Here is a 22,825-nt window from a genome sequence, read left to right as displayed (position 1 = left end):
TAACAAATTGCTGGTCCCCTTTTGCTTGCCTTACCGGGCCTGGCGACCTCTTGAGGAGCGGTGCGACGGCGTGGACCGTCAGGCTGCTGAGGAGGCCGTGGCTGCACGGGATGTCCTGAGGATTTTTTTTTTGCGTTTCAGGACTACTGTAGAGAAGAGGACATTTCATGCCTCCTCCACGTCCAGGAGAGTAAATGGAGGGATCGCAGTTGTGGGATCGCACTTCACGAGTGTCTGCGCTCGTTGATCGCATCGACGGCGCACTCTGTGTGTCTTCGACCATTGCCGAAGCATCCCGCCGTTTTTCTTTCGGTGAACGGGAAAATCCACTGACACGCCGAGGGGGTGGTGGGGGATGCTGCAGCGAGGAACGCTTTAAAGGCCCTGCAATCAGGGAGCGCTGCTTGCAAGGATCCCGCAGCACTTGGGATTTTGCTCGCTTCTAATTTCTGCTGGCTGTCTGTTGGTTGGCGCTGTTTGCCGGAGGGCGTCTTGGCCCGTGCGCAACCGTCAATGACTCTGCTTCTGTGTGTGGCCTCAGAGTGCTTGAGCCGTTGTGGACGGTGAGAGTAATTACTGTGGGGGTCACGACGACGCTGATGTGTTACACTGTGGCTGGTGGCGCCACCCACTCCTCTGCCACGTCCTGTTTTGGTGGTTTTTAGATTTTACTTTGATTTCTTGCACACAAACACACTCAGGCTACGAAGGAAGCTACGACCAAGCGCTAAACGCTACTGTGAAATCAAACGTCTCCGAAAGGACCAACAGCACACACACCGCCCACACACACATATTTACATGCACTCACGTGTTGCTGCAGTGAAGGCACCCCGCACACACAACCGTCGCCGTGTGACCGGATCCAGCGGAAGGAGGAGGGAAGGAAGAGAGGGTGAGCCGCAGAGGCCCAACATGTCCCGGCACCTCTTTTATTCAGCGGTGCTGCTCCTCCTTGTCGTGATGATGTGCTGCGGCAGTTGAGGAGCAACGCTTGCAAAGGAGAATGATGGCGAGATTGGTTTACGACGTGTTCAGGAGCCGGCGGGAGTCGATCTATTTGTGCTGCAGATGACGCTGGTGCAGCCGAAAGATGGGACTGTTCCAGTTACGACGAGGGATTCATTTGCTTCACCCTCACTCGTCAGTGCTGGTGGAGTAATTGCAGCTTTCGCCGAGGGTCACATGGATGCCGAATATCAAGGTGGTCAATTAAGTAAGCCCTTTTCTTTTGATGTGGTTGCGGGATACTTTGACTCTGCGTGGGATTGGTTCACTGTTGTTGGTGAGGTCAATAAAAGGATGCATGGAGGGCACACACTGTGCTTGGTGCAGCGGAGGGAGAGGAGAGTTTGGGTGTTGTGCTCCGCCCCACAACAATCACGAAGGGCGACGGAGTGTTTCCTCTTGCGGGAGGCTCTGATGTGTCCTACGAAGGTGGGTGTTGGAGGGAGGGCGGCTTGGAGCCGAAACTGGTTGTGGGTGATGTCACGAATCCCACGGGTGGCAGGCAGAGTGGACGGATCGAATGGGCCGACCCCAAACCACTCCCGAAACGGATCTCTTCTGCTTCTCACGAAGGTGAATGGACGGAGTTCATTGCTTCTGGTGGCGCAGGTGTTGTGATGGAAGATGGCACCATTGTGTTTCCTCTGATGGCGGTGAATGAGGCAGAAGACGTTTGCTCCATGATCATTTGCTCGACGGACAGCGGCAGTGCCTGGGCGCTCTCTGAGGACATTTCCCCTGCGGAATGCCTTAACCCCCGCGTCACAGAATGGGAGGGATCACTTCTCATGATTGTTGACTGCGAGAGTGGCCAGAGGGTGTGCGAGTCGCGTGACATGGGGACAACGTGGACGGAGGCCATCGGGACACTCTCAGTCGTGTGGGTCAACGCACGATCAGGAGTCTCTCAGAAGGAAAGCCTGCGTGTGGATGCCCTCATCACCGCGACCACTGAGGGAAGGAGGGTCATGCTGTGCACTCAGAGAGGGCGCGCCTCGGGGAAGAAAAGGGCCACTGCGCTCTGCCTTTGGGTTACGGACAGCAACCGCACTTTTTCTTTTGGACCGGTTGCCGTGGACACTGCTGCGGATTGGATGCTCGCCAGCACCCTGCTGCACTCGGATGGCAATTTGCATCTTTTACAACGGAGGGGCAACGGTGAGGGCCGTGTCATCTCACTTTCCCGCCTGACGGAGGAACTGAGTGCAATCAAGTCCGTCCTCAGTACTTGGGCGCAAAAGGGCATTTTCTTCTCCAGCTTGTCTACACCCACGGCGGGTCTGGTGGCGGTTTTGTCCGATGCGGCCAGTGATGACACGTGGAACGACGAGTACCTTTGCCTGCATGCGACGGTGAAGGAATGCAGTGAAGGACAACGATGGGTTTCAATTGACGGGACTTGGGTCCAGGGCAATATGGCCCGTGAACACTTGGGATGATAATGTGCGTCATGTATTCTTGAGCCACAACTTCACACTTGTGGCGTCGGTGAGCATCGAAGAGACTCCGAGTGGGAACACTCCTCCACTGACTGCGGTGCTGGCGGACACTGAGTCCAATCATACCGTGGGACAGCCGTACAGCCACAATAAGGAGTGGGAGACGGCGTTCGAAGGCAAGACAACAACACGGAGCAGCACTTGGGAGCCGAGGAAGGAACACCAAGTGGCACTCACGCTGCAGGCAACAAGGCCTCTGTGCACATTGATGGTCAGTCGCTGGGGAAGGAAGAAGTGCCGTTAGCAGGCGAGAGGCCACCTGAGGTCCTGAGGGTTCGCTTTGGCGCGTGCGGTGGGCACGAATCTCATGTGACGGTGACGAACGTCTTTCTGTACAGCCGCCCACCGAATTCCACTGCGATGCGTGCACTCAAGGACAGGGTTCCCGCTCCGACGAGGGAAGCGGCTCCGACACCGCCCGAGAAGATTCGAGTAGTTGACAGCGTCAGTGAGCACGTTGCTGGGGATATTACCGAAGATAAATGAATGGGCACCACGCCCCTGGACACGAATCCCCACTACAAACAGTCACCTCGCAGGGTGTGGAGCGGCATGAGTCCCGACGACCGCCTCGCCTCTCTCAACGACGTGAAACTGACACTGCGTGATTTAGGCGGTAACAGCACCATGCGTGTGTGCGTGTCTTGTGTGCCGCTGCTTCTAATGGGATTGTATTTGGGTGGTGGCAGTCTTCTGAGCCACAGGGTGTGGATTTGCAACGCCTCACGGAGAATACATGCCGCATCGCCCGCGCATTTTTATGCCACCCTTTTTTTTCTTCAATGGTTTTACTTTTAAATGCCTTTTTAATGCAGTTCAGCTGTAGTAGTAGGTACTGTTGTTTTTTCTTTACTTAATGTCCGGTTGCTGCACACTGTAATGAGCGAAGTGTTTCCCGCTCTTGTTTGCTTTTGTTTTCGCCCACACGCGGTGCCGGCCCTGCGGCTGTGCGTCCCACGGACTGCACGAAAGGAAGATTGAGGAGAACAGGCCGGATGCCGCATGAAATGTGAAGAATGTTGTGTGGGATGCTGGAATAATGCGATCTTTCTTTTTTTTTGCTTCAAATGTTTTTTTTTTTTTTTTTTGGTGCGGACAATATGTATATACATACGGTCTCTTTGTGCTGCTCGGCACATGAAATAAAAGTCCTGCCGCATCAATTGTTCCATTAATTTTTTCTTTTTTTCTTTTGGGAGTTATGCCGGAATTCCAGCCTTTTTTTTGTTTTCTTTTTTAATCCCTGCGGTTTGTTTCTGTAGTTACCGTATCTGCTGTCACTGTGTGTCTCTGTTTCCCGTTGAGTGTCCCTTTGCTGGCTGTGCTGTTGACATACCTCCATTTATTCTTTTTTCTTCCCGCTAGGGGCATCGATGGTCCGCGACGACGATTGTTTGTGTTTCCCATTGCGATGTCACGAGGGTGACTGGGCGCCGGCCTGCTGAGTGCACTCGGAGGGTAGCGGATGGTTTGCGCCGTGCCTTATTTGTGAGTGTGAGACGCCAATCCGTCGAGAAGGGAGAAGTAAAGGACTGCGGTATGTAGTTGGATGCGTCCCGTTCCTCTCTTTGTCGCCGTGTGTGTGCTGTGCGCATGGCTCTTTACTGCGGTGCGACGTGGATGGCATTGCTTTTGTTTGTGCCCTTGTGCATGCGCTGTGCGGCGGGCTTCTCTTCCCCATGACACCACCCTTGTGTGCGGGAAAGCGGAGGGAGTGGAGATGTGTGATGGAGTGAGCGTGGCCGTTGTTTCCGCACATTTGGATCTGCCACACACGTGGCACTACTCGGCAGTCTCTTGCAGCACCCAGGCCGTGGATTGAGAGGATGTGAGGGTCTGCTCCAAGCACAAGGAGGACAACAAAATGCAGTGCGTGACGGCCAACCTGATCGGCATTTGGTTGCAGCGCATGGAGCACGTGCGCCAGTACTTGTTGGGCGTTGCACTCATGATTGGAGAGGAGGGGCGGCACGACATTGTGGCGCTGTGTGTGTTGTGGCGGCCGGGGCATGCCGGCGATTGTGAGGGACGTGGAGGACACGGAGCTGTTGGACTGAGGGAGGAGGTGGCGGACGTTGCGGCGCAGCGGGAGCGCATGACGGACTGCGTGTGGTGGGAGGTCCCGACGATCCCGAGGCCTGTGCTGGAGGGGCGCGTGTTGAAGTGAGCGTGGCGTGCCTGTGAGGGACTGAGGAGAGGGAATAACAGTAACAGTGACTGTGGGAGTGTGAGGAACGGTGCACGGGGCGAGGAGCGCTCCCTTTTTTTCTTTTGTTTTGATTGTTGTTGAACCGCACCGACCCAATTGCTGCTGTGGTGCCGCTATTTGTTACAGTGCGGTGGCTGTTTGACTTGTCTCTCTCTCCTCTTTTTGCTTTCACTCTGCGTTGACGTGTTGTTAGTTTGTGCTGAAGGCAACACGCAAGTGACAGGAGTGATGGCGATGATGATGACTGGCCGTGTGCTGCTGGTGTGTGCCCTCTGCGTGCTGTGGTGCGGTGTCTGCGGTGGAAGTGTCGACGATTTGGATGTTGACGGTAAAGCCGGCGGTTCTTCGAGTGGTGGTGAAGATACGCTGGGATCGCCAAAACCTTTACCGCCAGAACCAGACCTCTCGGACTCAGAAAGAAATCAACCAGAGCATCAGGGAAACGCGTCACCATCCCGAGCTACAGGTGAAGTTCTTGGAGATGATAGTGTTGAGGAAAAGAAAAAAGATAATGATTCGAATGATGATGATGATGACAGTGAAGAATCAGAGCTACCTCCACCACCAGCAATAGGAGCTTCAGGAAAAGAAGACACCAAAAAATCACTTATTACTTTACCACAAGTATCTGGTGTTGGCGGTTCTGCCGGTGGTGGCGGCGGCCCAAGTGGAAATCCGAACAGAAGCGGTGATGATGTGTTGAGTTCTTCCGCTCTTATTTCTGCTCCTCCACCCTTCATTTCCACTGGTAGCAATGGTTCACAGACCGTTATTGGTGTGTCATCCACTCAGCAGATGGAATATTCAAAAGAAAGTGCGAATTTATTAAAAAAACCTGCAGAGGACATACCGTCCAAAGTGTACCCACAAGAGAAGCCAGCACCCAATGCTCGAGAAGTTTCCTCCACTCAACGAGTGACGACAAAAAGTCAAGTTGCTGGTAAGGACACAACTGGAAAAGATGAGGCGCAGAACGGCAATGTAGCAAACAACCCTTCCGGCAAACAAACAGGACAAATGGCGTTACAAAAACCACAGACACAACCAATAAAAGTAACAAAAGATCCAATATCACCACTACCACCAACAGAGAAATCACCAGCACCAACAGTTAAAGCAGAAAAAGAAGGCCCACCGGCAACAACAGGCTTCCAGACCTCAACAGAACAGAAGCAAGAAGGATCACCGTCACAAACCGAAACGCAGCCAAAAGAAATGAAACAGTCTTCAACAGATGGTGGGGGAAAGCAAAAAGGAAAAGACACAGTCTCATCGGATTCGATGACGAATGCAGTTACCGACACTTCAGCAGAAACAAAATCATCATCCATCTCTACAAGTGGAAGTGGCATTGCCCAGGAAAAGGAGGTTGAGGATGATGACGATCCTCAACGGCCTAACAGCAAAGAACCACACAAGGACCCCGAAGCTCATAATACCAACGTTGCTCCCACAGCCAGTGAAAATGCACCACAAACAGTGAAAACAGTCACAGCCCAAACAAAAGGTACGGCAACGCCTGGCGACAGTGACGGCAGCACCGCGGTCTACCACACCACCTCCCCTCTTTTGCTTCTTCTTGTTGCGTGTGCTGCTGCGGTGGTGGCCGCGTGAGAGTGAGGGAGAGAGAGCCGCGCACCGCCCGCACACACACTCGTCTTTCACTCTCTCTCTGTGTGTGTCCCCTTGCATGGACTCTCGCCCTCACCTCACCCCACGAAGCACACACATAATGTGCTCATTGTATATATGCATGTACACCCATGCAGGCCCGTTGGTGCTCTCTTTTGCACCACACGCACCGCTGCCGTCCTGCCTGGCTGCATGGGCGGAGCACCGTAACTTTTTTTGTTTTGTTTTTATTGCATTGAGTGGGCGACCTCTCTTTCTCTCTCCCCCTGTGTGTGTGTTTTGCTTTACGGGAGCAATGAGAGTGTGTGTGCTGGTCGTCCCACGCTTCGGCTTTTTGTTTTATTGTTTTGCCTTATTGTGGTTGGGTGCACCCATTCCACTTTTCTTTGATTGGTGGCTTGCTTTGACTGCGGAAACTTTAATCTTCTTTTGTTATTCACATATCGTTTTTTTTTTTTGTTTTGAAGTGTCAGCCTCTTTTGTCCTTGTGAGGCCACTAAGTTTTTCCTTCGACATACGCCATGCGTCAGTTGGTCCACGTTAACCCGTGGCTTGCAGCGCTGCTGGTGCTGCTTGTGGTGATGCCTGTGAAGTGATTGCTAGCGGATGCTTTGTTGTCACCCTGACGCATCCCTGCTTTTTTCTTTTCGATGCCGTGCGTACCGACGGCGCGTGGGCGGCTCCGGTTGTGGTGAGGGTCGTGCCTCTCAGCGCAGGATGTGTCGCAGGTGTACGGCTTCGTTTGTAAGAACCGATGGACGCTTGTCCGCATCAAGACGTCAAGAAGGATCCCTGATGAGAGCAGGAGGCACTGCGGCTTCTCCTGGCCCCAGCGATGGGGTCCGCACCTTGTCGCGGTGCTGGGGCTCTGGTTGCATGTAGGAACTCCGCAGCAGGGCGTTGTTGCGAGCACGACGGAGACCAAGACGACTTCACCCCTCGAGAAGGTTCCGCGCCATGCTCGGTGCGGGGAGGTGAAGCGGTCTGCCTGCAGGCTGTCGGACAAAACTGCACGACCGTTTCGCAGCGATCGCTCCGTTGATATCACCCGTTGCGGTGAACTCCACAAGAACTCTGGCACCGAGGAGGATGGCTACATCACTATTTGGCAGCGTAACATTGCAAGCCTCTCGTCCGTAAAAAAGATTGCATTTGCTGCGCGGTTGGAGCGGCATCAAACTGACATCGTTTTTTTTCCAGGAAATAAATGACCGTAGCAACGTAGCGACAAAAGTTTCTGGCTGCAATGACTTTCTTCAGGCCTGCACTGGGCGCAGTGGTGGCGTTGCCATTCTGGTGCGCCACTGTCTACCGTGCGAGCGCCTGTCGCTCCCTGGCACTAACTGCCTGGAGACCACCGCCTTCCGCGTGTGCCCACCGGCCTGCCCCAGCATGTACGTGGTGCAATTATGCAGCCTTCCCACGGCAATTGCCCACGCTGCTCACTTTGCGGGCACTATTCGTCGCCCTGTTCCTGCAGAGCCCATTGCTGGCGTCCTGAATCTACACGATGAGCTGCGGGACGGTTGCTCACCATCCACGACGGCAGGAGAGGACCTCGCCGCCACCCCAAGCGGCATGGACTCTGAGCTGTCCGACGACCCGGCACGGACAACGCGGACCAGCGGCCGCAGCGTCTTGTTTCCCGACGTGACTGCGCAACGCGTACTGCGTGTCTCCCACTAAACGTCCGCCAGTTTGGACTCGGACCACCATCTGCCATCCCACACTGCAGGGACGGAGGACGACATCCCGCAACTGGCACGCATGCTGCCACGACGGAAACATGTCGCTGTTGTCCTGCGTGAAATCGACTGGAATGCATCCACCTCGGCGTGTGCAACGCCTCTGGCCACTGTGACCACATGGTTGGAGATGCGCAAATGCACCGTACCGCGCGGCAGCCGTGAAAGCCCCACATGTATCTGGACGGACGGAATGGAGCATGCCGAGTGTGTTGCAGCGGCAGCATGGAACGCGCACACAGCCTCAGAAGGAGGCAGCCTGCCCCGAGCTGAAGTGCTCCGCAAACGGGAGTACTGCAATCATGCCCTCCGTCGTGGCTTCTCCATGCAGCTAGAGTTCCGTGCGAAACAGCTTGGTGCCCTCTCGAGCCCAGACCTGTGATACCCCGAGGCATGGCGGCACCACGTCCCCGCTCACTGGGATCGGCTGTGCTGCGGTACTGTTGGGACTGCGTCTGTGCACTGCCTCGGCAGCAGGCAGACCCGCGCGTCCGTCACACTGTCTGAGTCTCGCGTGCTGCGATCCCCGCTGTGGTCTGCACACTTGTGCTTGCGTGCTTCCTGAAAACTGGAATATGGATTGGCCCTTCACGCCGTATGCGCCTGAATTAGCCATCCGCGACTCCTTGCCTGGCTTGACCCCTGTCCCCGGCAGTGTATTGAATACGTTTCTGCGCCATCTTGTACCCGCTGCCCACTGCTCGCTCAGAAAGATGATCAACACCTCTCTGATGGCAGCCTGCGAGGTTCCTGGGAAATGGAATACACCACTCCCATCCGCAAACACGGGAAAGACGCATCCGCTCAGAGAGTTGTCGGCAAATCCCGCTGCTCCCTATGCTGCTAGGGGTGAGCGGAGGACTGGTCCACCGCCGCCTGTCAGCACTGCTGGCACACCACCGATGTCAGCCTGTATCCACGCCACGACGCACGACCCCGGACGTGGTGACGCCTGTCCGTGACGAAACGGCACGATGGCTGAGCGAGTGTATCGCCGCGGAGTGCAAGCTTTTCATGTCACTACCGTAAATGTCAAGCGTATCAACGAGCAAAAAACGGACAAAGCGCCTCTGCAAGCTCCAATGACAACCATAGCCCTTCAGCCACTCCGCTGCTGCAACCACCACCAGCCGCTGAGCCGCCTGACGGTCCACGGGAGGCCCTGCCGCACATGCTGTGGGATAACCCCTCTCGCACGACAGCACCGTTTTGGGCGGAAAACCTGGCCACGTTTCTACGGACAGTCCTCAGCCTATCAGCGAATAGTGGCCGCAACGTATAACAAAAAGAAAAATTTCATTTATTCTCAGTAGAAAAAAACTTCATCGTTACAGTCACAATTTTCACACAATGAATCCATTGCGTAATGCCGCTCTGAGCTGCAATACTTCCTGGCATCATCCAGGTCCCTTGTCGAAATATTGATGCAGATAGTCGCCCATCCATTCCTCCCAATGACGGTGTATGCCTGCGACGCACCCTCTGCTCCAAAATGACACGTCATTCGCCACAGCCGAGATCGACTTGGCGCTGGCGGCACGCATCGCCTTGTCAGAGGGAGAAAGGGTACGTCAGGGTGACAGCAAAGCACCCGCATGCACAACACATCGCAGACATCATCACAAGCAGAAGTAACAGCAGCGCTGGTGGCTGCGGGGTGACGTGGATCAACTGACGCATGGCACGCGCATAGAAAACTTAGTGGCCCGACAAGAATACAAGAGGGTGACACTTTTGAAACAATGAAACAATATGAGAATATAAGAAGAGAAGATTAAAGTGTCCGCTGTCACAGCATGCCGCCGTTCAAAAGTAAAATGGGTGCACTCAACCACAACAAAAGAAAGCAAGAAGCCGAAGCGTGGGACGACCAGCGCACACACTCTCATTGCTCCCGTAAAGCAAAACACACACACACACAGGGAGAGAGAGAGAGAGAGGTCGCCCACTCAATGCAATAAAAACAAAACAGAAACAGTTACGGTGCTCCGCCCATGCAGCCAGGCAGGACGGCAGCGGTGCGTGTCGTGCAAAAGAGAGCACCAACGGGCATGCATGGGTGTGCATGCAATATATACAATGGGCACATTATGTGTGTGCCTCGTGGGGTGAGGTGAGGGCGAGAGTCCATGCAAGGGGACACACAAACAGAGAGTGAGTGAAAGACGAGTGTGTGTGAGGGCGGTGCGCGGCTCTCTCTCCCTCACTCTCACGCGGCCACCACCGCAGCAGCACACGCAACAAGAAGAAGCAAAAGAGGGGAGGTGGTGTGGGAGACCGCGGTGCTGCCGTCACTGTCGCCATTTGTCGCCGTATCATTTGTTATAGCAGTGACTGTTTTCACTGTTTGTGGTGCAGTTTCATTTGCTGTTGGAGCATCGTCGGTATTTCTATCTTCAAGCCCGTCTTGTGGTTCTTTTCTGTTAGGCCTTTGAACACTCTTTTCAAACTTGTCCTCTTTTTTCTGGGTTCCATCACTCCCACTTGTGGATACCAATGGTGCTGGTGTTTCTGCTGGATGACTTGTAGTTGCATTATTCATGGAATCCGGTTGGTCCGTGTCTTCTCTGTGTTGGTTTGGCTCACCATTCACTGCAGATGTTTCCGCTGCTTCAGGCGCCGTTTTACTGTGCGACGGTGACGTCGTGCTTGTTGTTTCTGTTGCGTTCTGCGAGACTTTTGGTGCTGTCGGGTTTGTTTCTTCTGCTGAAACGGTCATCGCTGGTGATGGCTCTGTTTTTATTGGTTCTGGTGTTAATACTTATTTGACTTCTGGTTCTATCAATGCCGGGAGATCACTGTTGTTAGGGGACAACCCGGCATTCTGCCCGGAATTATCTTTTCCCCCGTTCGCAGTTCCACCGCCACCACCATTAGTGATAACTTCCTTTTCTGGTGCATCGAGCAACCGTTCTTGCGGAAGGGAATCAAGTGCTTCTGCTGGATTCACTTCAGTCGGCGATGCATCTTGAGGCGGTGATTGTGACTCTTCCTGTTTTCCTTTGGAGGCCTCTTTTTCCGGGCGTAAATGTTCCTCAGCGAGATTTCCACCCTCATCCTCATCAAGAAGGAGAGCTGGTGATTCTTCCCCCGAAGCAGAAACCAAAGGTTCACTTTTACTTTCATTAGAACTATCAGCCTTTGAACCTCCACTGCCACCATCACTCCCATCTGCGAGAGAAGATTGAACACCACCACCAGGATCGCCAAGAGTTACGGGACCACCAGCAACAACATCGGACGCCGATGCCACCACCGCAGCACCGCACCACAGCACGCAGAGGGCACACACCAGCAGCACACGGCCAGTCATCATCAATGCCATCACTCCTGTCACTTGCGTGCAGCCTTCAGCACAAACTAACAACACGTCAACGCAGAGTGAAAGCAAAAAGAGGAGAGAGAGACAAGTCAAACAGCCACCGCACTGTAACAAATAGCGGCACCACAGCAGCAATTGGGTCGGTGCGGTTCAACAACAATCAAAACAAAAGAAAAAAAGGGAGCGCTCCTCGCCGTGCACCGTTCCTCACACTCCCCCAGTCACTGTTACTGTTATTCCCTCTCCTCAGTCCCTCACAGGCACGCCACGCTCACTTCAACACGCGCCCCTCCAGCACAGGCCTCGGGATCGTCGGGCCCTCCAGCACAGGTAGTCCGTCATGCGCTCCCGCTGCGCCGCAACGTCCGCCACCTCCTCCCAGTCCAACAGCTCCATGTCCTCCACGTCCCTCACAGTCGCCGGCATGCCCCGGCCGCCACAACACACACAGCGCCACAATGTCGTGCCGCCTCTCCTCTCCAATCATGAGCGCAACGCCCAACGCGTACTGGCGCACGTGCTCCATGCGCTGCAACAAAATGCCGATCAGGTTGGCCGTCACGCACTGCATTTTGTTGTCCTCCTTGTGCTTGGAGCAGACCCTCACATCCTCTCAATCCACGGCCTGGGTGCTGCAAGAGGCTGCCGAGTAGTGCCACGTGTGTGGCAGATCCAAATGTGCGGAAACAACGGCCACGCTCACTCCATCACACATCTCCACTCCCTCCGCTGTCCCGCAAACAAGGGCGGTGTCATGGGGAAGAGAAGCCCGCCGCACAGCGCACACACGAGGGCACAAACAAAAGCAATGCCATCCATGTCGCACCGCAGTAAAGAGCCATGCGCACAGCACACACACGGCGGCAAAGAGAGGAACGGGACGCATCCAACTACATACCGCAGTCCTTTACTTCTCCCTTCTCGACGGATTGGCGTCCCACACTCACAAATAAGGCACGGCGCAAACCATCCGCTACCCTCCGAGTGCACTCAGCAGGCCGGCGCCCAGTCACCCTCGTGCCATCGCAATGGGGAAAACAAACAATCGTCGTCGCGGACCATCGGTGCCCCTAGCGGGAAGAAAAAAGAATAAATGGAGGTACGTCAACAGCACAGCCAGCAGAGTAACACCCAACGGGAAACAGAGACACAAAGTGACAGCAGATACGGCAACTACAGAATCAAACCGCAGGGATTAAAAAAGAAAACAAAAAAAAGGCTGGAATTCCGGCATAACTCCCAAAAGAAAAAAAGAAAAAATTAATGGAACAATTGATGCGGCAGGACTTTTATTTCATGTGCCGAGCAGCACAAAGAGACCGTATGTATATACATATTGTCCGCACCAAAAAAAAAAAAAAAAAAAAACATTTGAAGCAAAAAAAAAGAAAGATCGCATTATTCCAGCATCCCACACAACATTCTTCACATTTCATGCGGCATCCGGCCTGTTCTCCTCAATCTTCCTTTCGTGCAGTCCGTGGGACGCACAGCCGCAGGGCCGGCACCGCGTGTGGGCGAAAACAAAAGCAAACAAGAGCGGGAAGCACTTCGCTCATTACAGTGTGCAGCAACCAGACATTAAGTAAAGAAAAAACAACAGTAGCTACTACTACAGCTGAACTGCATTAAAAAGGCATTTAAAAGTAAAAACATTGAAGAAAAAAAAGGGTGGCATAAAAATGCGCGGGCGATGCGGCATGTATTCTCCGTGAGGCGTTGCAAATCCACACTCTGTGGCTCAGAAGACTGCCACCACCCAAATACAATCCCATTAGAAGCAGCGGCACACAAGACACGCACACACGCACGGTGCTGTTACCGCCTAAATCACGCAGTGTCAACTTCACGTCGTTGAAAGAGGCGAGGCGGTCGTCGGGACTCATGCCGCTCCAGACCCTGCGAGGTGACTGTTTGTGGCGGGGATTCGTGTCCAGGGGCGTTGTGCCCATTCATTTATCTTCCGTAATATCCCCAGCAACGTGCTCACTGACGCTGTCAACTACTCGAATCTTCTCAGATGGCGTCGGGGCCGCTTCTCTCGTCGGAACGGGAACCCTGTCCTTGAGTGCACGCATCGCAGTGGAATTCGGTGGGCGGCTGTACAGAAAGACGTTCGTCACCGTCACATGAGATTCGTGCCCACCGCACGCGCCAAAGAAAAACCTCAGGACCTCAGGTGGCCTCTCGCCTGCTAACGGCACTTCTTCCTTCCCCAGCGACTGACCATCAATTTGCACAGAGGCCTTGTTGCCTGCAGCGTGAGTGCCACTTGGTGTTCCTTCCTCGGCTCCCAAGTGCTGCTCCGTGTTGTTGTCTTGCCTTCGAACGCCGTCTCCCACTTCTTATTGTGGCTGTACGGCTGTCCCACGGTACGATTGGACTCAGTGTTCGCCAGTACCGCAGTCAGTGGAGGAGTGTTCCCACTCGGAGTCTCTTCGATGGTCACCGACGCCACAAGTGTGAAGTTGTGGCTCAAGAATACATGACGCACATTATCACCCCGAGTGTTCACGGGCCATATTGCCCTGGACTCAAGTCCCGTCAATTGAAACCCATCGTTGTCCTTCACTGCATTCCTTCACCGTCGCATGCAGGCAACGGTACTCGTCGTTCCACGTGTCATCACTGGCCGCATCGGACAAAACTGCCACCAGACCCGCCGTGGGTGTAGACAAGCTGGAGAAGAAAGTGTCCTTTTGCACCCAAGTACTGAGGACGGACTTGATTGCACTCAGTTCCTCCGTCAGGCGGGAAAGTGAGATGACACGGCCCTCACCGTTGCCCTCCGTCGTAAAAGATGCAAATTGCCATCCGAGTGCAGCAGGGTGCTGGCGAGCATCCAATCCGCAGCAGTGTCCACGGCTACCGATCCAACAGAAAACGTGCGGTTGTTCTCCGTAACCCAAAGGCAGAGCGCAGTGGCCCTTTTCTTCCCCGAGGCGCGCCCTCTCTGAGTGCACAGTATGACCTTCCTTCCCTCAATGGTCGCGGTGATGAGGGCATCCACACGCAGGCTTTCCTTCTGGGAGACTCCTGATCGGGCGTTGACCCACACGCCTGAGAGTGTCCCGATGGCCTCCGTCCACGCCGTCCCCATGTCACACGACTCGGACACCCTCTGGCCATTCTCGCAGTCAACAATCATGAGAAGTGATCCCTCCCATTCGGTGACGCGGGGCTAAGGCATTCCGCAGGGGAAATGTCCTCAGAGAGCGCCCAGGCACTGCCGCTGTCCGTCGAGCAAATGATCATGGAGCAAACGTCTTCTGCCTCATTCACCGCCATCAGAGGAAACACAAGCGTGCCATCCTCCATCACAACACCTGCGCCACCAGAAGCAATGAACTCCGTCCATTCACCTTCGTGAGAAGCAGAAGAGATCCGTTTCGAAAGTGGTTTGGGGTCGGCCCATTCGATCCGTCCACTCTGCCTGCCACCCGTGGGATTCGTGACATCACCCACAACCAGTTTCGGCTCCAAGCCGCCCTCCCTCCAACACCCACCTTCGTAGGACACATCAGAGCCTCCCGCAAGAGGAAACACTCCGTCGCCCTTCGTGATTGTTGTGGGGCGGAGCACAACACCCAAACTCTCCTCTCCCTCCGCTGCACCAAGCACAGTGTGTGCCCTCCATGCATCCTTTTATTGACCTCACCAACAAGAGTGGACCAATTCCACGCAGAGTCGATGCACCCCGCAACCACATCAGAAGAAAAGGGCTTACTTAATTGACCACCTTGATATTCGGCATCCATGTGACCCTCGGCGAAAGCTGCAATTACTCCACCAGCACTGACAAGAGAGGGTGAAGCAAATGAATCCCTCGTCGTAACTGGAACAGTCCCATCTTTCGGCTGCACCAGCGTCATCTGCAGCACAAATAGATCGACTCCCGCCGGCTCCTGAACACGTCGTAAACCAATCTCGCCATCATTCTCCTTTGCAAGCGTTGCTCCTCAACTGCCGCAGCACATCATCACGACAAGGAGGAGCAGCACCGCTGAATAAAAGAGGTGCCGGGACATGTTGGGCCTCGGCGGCTCACTCTCTCTTCCTTCCCTCCTCCTTCCGCTGGATCCGGTCACGCAGCGACGGTTGTGTATGCGGGGTGCCTTCACTGCAGCAACACGTGAATGCATGTAAATATATGTGTGCGTGGGCGGTGTTTGTGCTGTTGTTTGTTTCAGAGACGTTTGATTTCACAGTAGCGTTTAGCGCTTGGTCGTAGCTTCCTTCGTAGCCTGAGTGTGTTTGTGTGCAAGAAATCAAAGTAAAATCTAAAAACCACCAAAACAGGACGTGGCAGAGGAGTGGGTGGCGCCACCATCCACAGTGTAACACATCAGCGTCGTCGTAACCGCCACAGTAATTACTCTCACCGTCCACAACGGCCCAAGCACTGTGAGGCCACACACAGAAGCAGAGTCATTGACGGTTGCGCACGGGCCAAGACGCCCTCCGGCAAACAGCGCCAACCAACAGACAGCCAGCAGAAATTAAAGGCGAGCAAAATCCCAAGTGCTGCGGGATCTTTGCAAGCAGCGCTCCCTGATCGCAGGGCCTTTAAAGCGTTCCTCGCTGCAACATCCCCCACCACCCCCTTGCGTGTCGGTGGATTTTCCCGTTCACCGGAAGAAAAACGGCGGGATGCTTCGGCAGTGGTCGAAGACACACAGAGCGCACCGTCGACGCGATCAACGAGCGCAGACACTCGTGAAGTGCGATCCCACAACCGCGATCCCTCCATTTACTCTCCTGGACGTGGAGGAGGCATGAAATGTCCTCTTCTCTACAGTAGTCCTGAAACGCAAAAAAAATCCGTAGGACATCCCGTGCAGCCACGGCCTCCTCAGCAGCCTGACAGTCCACGCCGTCGCACCGCTCCTCAAGAGGTCGCCAGGCCCGGTAAGGCAAGCAAAAGGGGACCAGCAATTTGTTAAGGACGTTCAGAAAAATGAGGCGCAGCAGTCGGGTGAGCGCGGCTCATCCACGTCCTCCGCCTCAACAGACCCACCACATAGTCGAATCACACACCCGAAAGAGCCGTGGCGTCTGACAAAATAGCACGGCCAATAGCACCTCGTGCTCTCCTCAATGTAGTGTCGTGGCACACACGAAGCATCACAGGAAGGGCCACATAATTGCATCCCATCGGCATAAGCACGGAAATAAAGCGCGGATTTTGCCCCAGTGAACTTCAATCCAAATCGTCTCAGCCACAGAGCTTGTGTCGCCAACCCTCAGGAAGGGCTGATGCATCAACTGCCGCTGACCGATCCCCCGGCGATGAAACAAAAAGAGCCACCGTCTCTCAAGGTTCGTCATCACCCTTTCCCCCCATTGAAGGAAGAGAACGCAATGTGACGGTGTGGGCGTGTCTAGCTGACAGAAATGAAGGAAGTGGCTCCAGCCGTGAAACAAATTAAACGGATCCTCCTCCCGAATCCTTTCAAAGAGACCGGTCGGTCAACTGCCGAGGTTGACGGCGCGGAGGACAACACCTTGAATGTATGGAGCACCGCAGCAACCTGAATATATTCTGCAATATCCGCGGTCAGTTCATGAAAGTACAAAGAAGGGACAGAAAATTCAAAGGGGCGTGTGAACCTGTCAGTGATCACCCGCGCCGGAGGATCGCCACCTCCACCCTCCAAGGGCACCTCAATGACGTCAAATATTTCCACCACATGGCACCCACAACGCAATCGCGTGGTATAAAGCACCGCCTTGCAGCACCCCGTGCAGTGCGGCAATCGAAAACCGTCTCGAACACGGCGTGCGACAAAGGTACCCAAAGAAGGCGCAGCAAATACCCTTCACATCTCAGCAGTTCCAATCATCCAGTAAAAGGCAGGAGCACCAGACAGTACCCACGGACTCACCGAATATGGCGTCAAAAGATAGCGAAACGCCAGACGCCGAAAGGCTCGCATTTCTTCCCCCCTGACACTTCCACGGATGAATGCAACTGCCGTGCCCTGCGGCCTCTCGACCCCTTCGAGACAACGTTGCGGCCACATGGCGACGGCTCAATGTGGCTGGCGATCAGATCCAGTCGTCGCGGCAAAACAGTACAGAAAGTAGGGTGGTGGGCCCACACATTTGCCTCGTTGATGCCTGCCTCAGCTGCAAGAGTGAAACACGTCTTCCCAACAGCCGCGCTTCGGGTGGCTGAAACACCTGCCCTCACACCGGCGATGACATCTGCAAGCGCCTGTAATTCCTCAACACCGCCCGTCAAAAAAAAAAAAAAACCAACTGGCACTCAAACTCTGCAGCCACACATCCCTCGCAACCATTTGCAAACTCGTTGTCCTGCAGAAACACCCGAACAACATAACAAGAAGACCGTGCATTGCTGGCAAGGGACAAGAACACGTTGCTTTCATCCTGCAACGGAGGATTATGCCTCCTGCGTAACGCGGCCACAAGTACGCGGTGCGCCAACACCGAAGCGGTGGGCATGTTGCCCCATGACCCTCCCCCTCCACAGGGGCCCAAGAAGTGCAACAGACCATCCTCTCACCAAAGAAAAGGCCGAATGGAGCGGACACTGCAGTGTGCGGACCACACAGCAGAAACACCCTCAGAGGACGAATGCTCTTGAATGCCCTTCAGAATGGGCCAGCGGGTTGGCCGTGAAGCAAACAAACACCGGAGAGCCACCTGCTCTGCACGCATCCAATGACGCAATTGGGAGCGCAATGTTGCAGGGCACATCAACCACCCTGTTCTCGTCTCCGTCTGTGCGGGCACGACGGTCCTGCCATCACCCTTCACCCTCACAAAGTATTCCACAGGGTCCTTTGAACCGGAGACCACCACATGGCAATATGCCGCCGGAGGAGTGCTCTCCATACCGCACAAAATAAAATTTTCCCCACTTCGAAAACCGCAGTGAAAACGAGCATAACGATGAGCAACACGAGGGTTGCCTGTGCCCTAATTCATCACAACACTCTATCCTCCGTTGATTCAGGCCTCTGCCACACAACGAGGCACAGATGTAACGTCACTTACACGCAACAGAGTGAAATCCGCAAGAACATTGTCATACAGGACGTAACAACCACCAGCCCATCCAGCAGCCGTTGTGGCCATATTCCGCGAAACATGATCCACGCCCACAGAGAATTTGTTGTCCAGTTGCACAAATAATTGATGGGCCAAGCAACGTGGGCCCAAGAACGACGGCACCAGTCGATATTAGGCCTTGGAGCCGCCAGTGAGAGCCATTGATTGGAATAAACACCAAAGCCACCAACAGTCGAAAAGAACTGCGACAAGGCATTCGTACTTCAAACAAAGAACGGATTCGTCTCGTCCAGGAAGAAGAAATAATAAATAATATTTTTCCTCCTCACAGTGCCTTCCAGCAATAAAACACCATCATGCGATCCGCCCTATAGGCATTACTCAGGAGCACAAGAACTGTGCAATGTGTAGAGGGCTCTGCAATCAGGCGAATGAGAGATGCTCCACGGTGGCACTCAGACTCCTTCCGGGCCAAGCATCAACCAACCGCGAGCAGCATGCCTCTTCATGGACTCTCCGTTTGGGTACCAACTGAGACGGAAGGCTTTCGTCGCTCAGCACCAACCCCGCGTTGCGTCGTGTCGTCAAATAAAACAAGTGAGGATGGCAGAGCGCATCATCGGGGAAATCGCCCTCAAGTGTGGGAAACAGCATCGCACCCGCCGGAAAAAGGTGCGCATGATGTCCCTCCACGTCAGCCGCGCAGCCTGTCAGGTGAAGGAAAACTTGTTAAAAAGGAAGTCAGCGCACTCACCTCCACCCCAGGCAGTTTTATCAGGAGAATCGAATCATCAATTCGGGGGCTCCACACTTCTTGAGGGATATTGTGACCCTCTGACACGTCCACGTGCATGCCCACACAATGTCCTAATTCCTTTCCCCCCTCTGTATGCGCCCGCATCGTCTCTTAAGCCCCATCCAAGACAGATTAGGTAGCGAGTGGCACCTGGTCAGCCAGCGCCGTTCCATTCCTTAAAGCAAAGAAGCTCCCAGCCCCAAAATCACTGGCTATCAATCAGTGATGCCGTTGGCACAGGACCTCCTCTGGCCAACGCCACACACTTGTTCCGGAGTACATGTTATCCCATGCCTCGCTGACGCCACCCTCAGCATCCCCTACAGATACACCGTGCATTCACTCCCAAAATACGGGTGTGGGCTACACCTCAAGGAAACTGCACAATGTGCCTGCAAACTGCTCGTTGAAAGTTGTCATTGTGTTGGGTGTCGGGGGCAACGCACTCACACGTCGCAGCTCCTCAGGAGATCAAAGAAGATAGCAATCATCATTCAATTGGGATGGGCTTCGCAAACCCCTCGCGACTTTTGTCCGATGGGGTGCTTCAGTCCATATGAAACCCTGTCCGTGGGACGGAATGCCTATGCGCTCTAAAAGAGTAAGAATAAACTCACGGGAGAAGAATACATAACATAACGGAAGCAAAATGCCACAAATAAGACAGAACGGTGGAAAAATTATATGGAGGGATATATATATATATGAAAATAAGCTTCCATCAATGTATAGATATATCGATATGGGTATGAGTATCAAAACGCTACTTTATTCTTATTCATTGATGCATCTGTATAGATATGGATATATCCCTTCTCTCTCCTACAATTTGACGGATTGCTTGGTTTCTTGTTTATTGAATTGCTATTTTATTGGCTGCATATGTATATGGATAGGCATGTAGATATCGGTATGAATATCTATTCAGCGCTTTTGATATATATATACTGCTACTACTATTCCTCGTGTCTTCTTAAATAAATACGAAGGCCCACACGCCGGCCACCATCGCAGAGCACGTCCACCCAACGATCGGAGATTTAAAAGAGAGCCCGGCACCCGAAGTGGGAGCCGCAGCGGAGGCCGTGAAGCACACACCACCGCTACGCACCCGCCCCGGGGATAGCGCGGTGGCTCGATAATCCGTTGCTGCCAAGAATCAATAAAACAACAAATCACAGAACCAACCAAACATGGACGCTATAGATGAGGAAAGGGAGAGGAGAGCAGCCTGCCAGGAGCAAATACGGCCTGCCGCATCTGCGAGGGGCCTCGTGCCTTCTCGCCGCACGGAGGTACTGCCGGGCAGAGACCTTCCAATTCAAAGTGGAACCACACCAATATTTCCGTGAAGCACGGCTTCCTCACCTCCCCGATGTCCGCTCCATGCCTTTTTCTGGGTGCCTGCAGAGCCGGGCAGCGGAGTAAATGCCGAGCTGCCTCTCCGCACAGTTCCGGTCGGCCGGTTTCCACAATGTCCGGTCGATGCCCGTGGCGTGCCGTGCGGTAGCGGGTCAGTCAGGCATTGCTGTGGCACGGAAACCCGCATGCTGGACGGCGAAAATAAACTGGTGGTGATCCCATCGGGCTGTCGTCACCGGGCAACGTGCGCCTTCTCGGCGGCCTGACCTCTCTGCCGTCGTGAAATCGGCGACAGCGTGACGTTCATCAACGCATGTGTGCGTGCCATTTTAGGCACACGGTGCACTGTTTCTCGGTGGTATGCTCCTCCTGTGCAGAGGCGGGGTTTCTGTGTGGGTTTGATGTTCTTCATGCGGAGGTTCAAGCCTTGCAGCGCGTGGTTATTTAATCTCCATTTTTAGTGTCACGACTTTCTTTCTGTCGGGTGTTTGTGCCGGGTGTGGGTGGTCAATCCCCCGGCACTGCCCGCCTGCCTGTCGCATCAAGGGCATTTATGAGGTGCCTCCTTCTTCGGTGTCGACCGTGGCTCTGTGCTGGAGTGTTCGTGTGCTCGTATGCGGGATGGTGATCCCGTTTTCGCTTGAGCCCCGAATTCACCGCACGTGCATTCAAACGGGGTGGATGCCGTCAGACCGTCATATTCCTGGCAGCGCCTCCTATTTGTCGGGGGAACTCTTGCTTGTGGAAGTGCTGAAGATAAAACACGATTCCGGCTTGCCTTTCGTACGACGCCGTGCGGAAACTGCATGGGGTGGCTTCGGCCTGGGCCGTGCAGTCTGTGGCGGAGGTGCGATCGGTGTGCCGTCTCTCGCTCTCGTCCTCGCTCAAGTGCTGGGCGGTTGTTCCGGTGGGATTTCTGGCGGTTCCGACTCACCGGGAAAGTTAACTTTCCACAGCGCCTGGGAGCGCGTAATGCCCTGGGCGTTAGCCATGTGCGTCACGACACTAGTGCGGCAGCTGCAGTGCTTGCCGCACACCGGGCAGTCTGCCGGGCGTCGGATCGTGGCGGGGTGGAGTCCAGCGGGAGGAGGAGGCGTTTCCGTGCGAAATTCTTTGCGTGTCTGCTGTGCGGCATCCGCGCCGCACCAACGGCACGTGCGTGGGGTGGCGGGTTGCAGTGGTCGTAGCAGCCATCCGTATTGTGTGCGAAACTCCGGAGCAAAAGCAGGCTGATGCGGCCTCTTCCCCACGAGTGAGGGTGGCGTCCGTGCGCGTCGGTTACCAGTCGCCTGACACAGTGGAGCGGCGAGTTTCGGCCCTGAGCTGTCGGGCACGAATAATACGTTCGGCCAGTGCGACGATGCCGGTGCTCCATGTGCCTGTGAGCTGTGCGAGGTCGGACGCCTCCTTGGCTTATGCATCACATGCTTCGTTCTTGGGTATGTCGCAGTGGCCAAAGGCAAACTGCATTCGTGTGTGCGCTACTCAGTGCTGCGGGCGGGAAAAAAGGGGTACGTCCACAATGTGAGTCGCCAGGTGATCCAGAACCGTCGACGTGTGCTCGCGTGCTTCCACGATTCAACGAGAAGTCGCATAGACGCACGCTGCCGTGGAAAAAGTCTCGGCGAATATCGTACTCTTCATGCTAACACCGCACTCCTCTGTATCGGCTGTGGCGCATCAATTTCGCACGGCTGGAAGGAAATTGGGAAAAAAAGCAATTCCTCGTGGAGGCATCCCCGTACCAGCGCGGCCAATCCGCGACGATATCCCTTGCCTGTGGAATGAGGCGCGCTCGAGGATAAGCGTGGAACGTGACTGGGATGGCTTGGTCCGTCACTCCACCGCTAAAGAGACATCGATCACCCTGTGCAATCGCCACACCAAAACAGGCTGGAATCATGGCAATGCGTCGCGCCCCAATACGTAATCCCGCTCAAAGACGTTCCTGGAAACCTGGAGCCCTGCTACTACTCCGTCGCCGCTTTGCTTCTGAGAGCCGTAATGCCTCCTGCATGTAAATCCGCGGTAAGGCAGAGCTGCAATTCATTACTTCCACTAGGCGGTTCGCTGGATCCTTCCTCCATTGCACAAAATGAGCGTTGAGTTCCTCGCACGCAACTCCATGAAATTACAGTCCGATACAACACAACATCAGGAGTAACAAGAGCGACAACTCAATCCCCTTCCACACAGTCATCGTGGAACGGGAAA

The 22,825-nt window shown here is 54.4% G+C and overlaps 2 protein-coding genes and 5 pseudogenes across 2 annotated transcripts, besides 11 other annotated features; 3 read left to right on the top strand and 4 right to left on the bottom strand.

The window, feature by feature from the left end:
* Window positions 1–4,817: part of a sequence feature (areas not merged during assembly with more than two copies in the genome that could not be assigned to a particular haplotype) that runs on past the window's edge.
* On the top strand, window positions 802–2,917 carry Tc00.1047053508163.170 (annotated as a pseudogene).
* Tc00.1047053508163.150 (elongation factor 1-gamma (EF-1-gamma), putative) lies at window positions 4,372–4,674 on the top strand (the record flags this gene model as incomplete). Its single annotated transcript, XM_816341.1, has 1 exon — window positions 4,372–4,674. One exon carries the CDS (start codon window positions 4,372–4,374, stop codon window positions 4,672–4,674), a length of 303 nt encoding a protein of 100 aa, XP_821434.1.
* Window positions 4,818–5,304: a sequence feature (haploid, Esmeraldo-like haplotype).
* Window positions 4,945–6,330, top strand: Tc00.1047053508163.140 (mucin-associated surface protein (MASP), putative; the record flags this gene model as incomplete). Its single annotated transcript, XM_816340.1, has 1 exon — window positions 4,945–6,330. One exon carries the CDS (start codon window positions 4,945–4,947, stop codon window positions 6,328–6,330), a length of 1,386 nt encoding a protein of 461 aa, XP_821433.1.
* Window positions 5,305–5,322: a sequence feature (haploid, non-Esmeraldo-like haplotype).
* Window positions 5,323–5,537: a sequence feature (areas not merged during assembly with more than two copies in the genome that could not be assigned to a particular haplotype).
* Window positions 5,538–5,737: a sequence feature (haploid, Esmeraldo-like haplotype).
* Window positions 5,738–9,786: a sequence feature (areas not merged during assembly with more than two copies in the genome that could not be assigned to a particular haplotype).
* Window positions 9,787–10,513: a sequence feature (heterozygous, non-Esmeraldo-like haplotype).
* Window positions 10,303–11,418, bottom strand: Tc00.1047053508163.120 (annotated as a pseudogene).
* Window positions 10,514–10,711: a sequence feature (areas not merged during assembly with more than two copies in the genome that could not be assigned to a particular haplotype).
* Window positions 10,712–11,814: a sequence feature (heterozygous, Esmeraldo-like haplotype).
* Tc00.1047053508163.105 lies at window positions 11,687–12,007 on the bottom strand (annotated as a pseudogene).
* Window positions 11,815–22,825: part of a sequence feature (areas not merged during assembly with more than two copies in the genome that could not be assigned to a particular haplotype) that runs on past the window's edge.
* Window positions 12,763–12,783: a microsatellite.
* Tc00.1047053508163.90 lies at window positions 13,296–15,557 on the bottom strand (annotated as a pseudogene).
* On the bottom strand, window positions 16,891–19,881 carry Tc00.1047053508163.81 (annotated as a pseudogene).

The sequence above is a fragment of the Trypanosoma cruzi genome, genomic scaffold (genome assembly GCF_000209065.1).
Source record: "Trypanosoma cruzi strain CL Brener 1047053516699 genomic scaffold, whole genome shotgun sequence".
Taxonomy (NCBI): domain Eukaryota; phylum Euglenozoa; class Kinetoplastea; order Trypanosomatida; family Trypanosomatidae; genus Trypanosoma; species Trypanosoma cruzi.
This window is presented reverse-complemented; position numbering and strand designations above follow the sequence as displayed.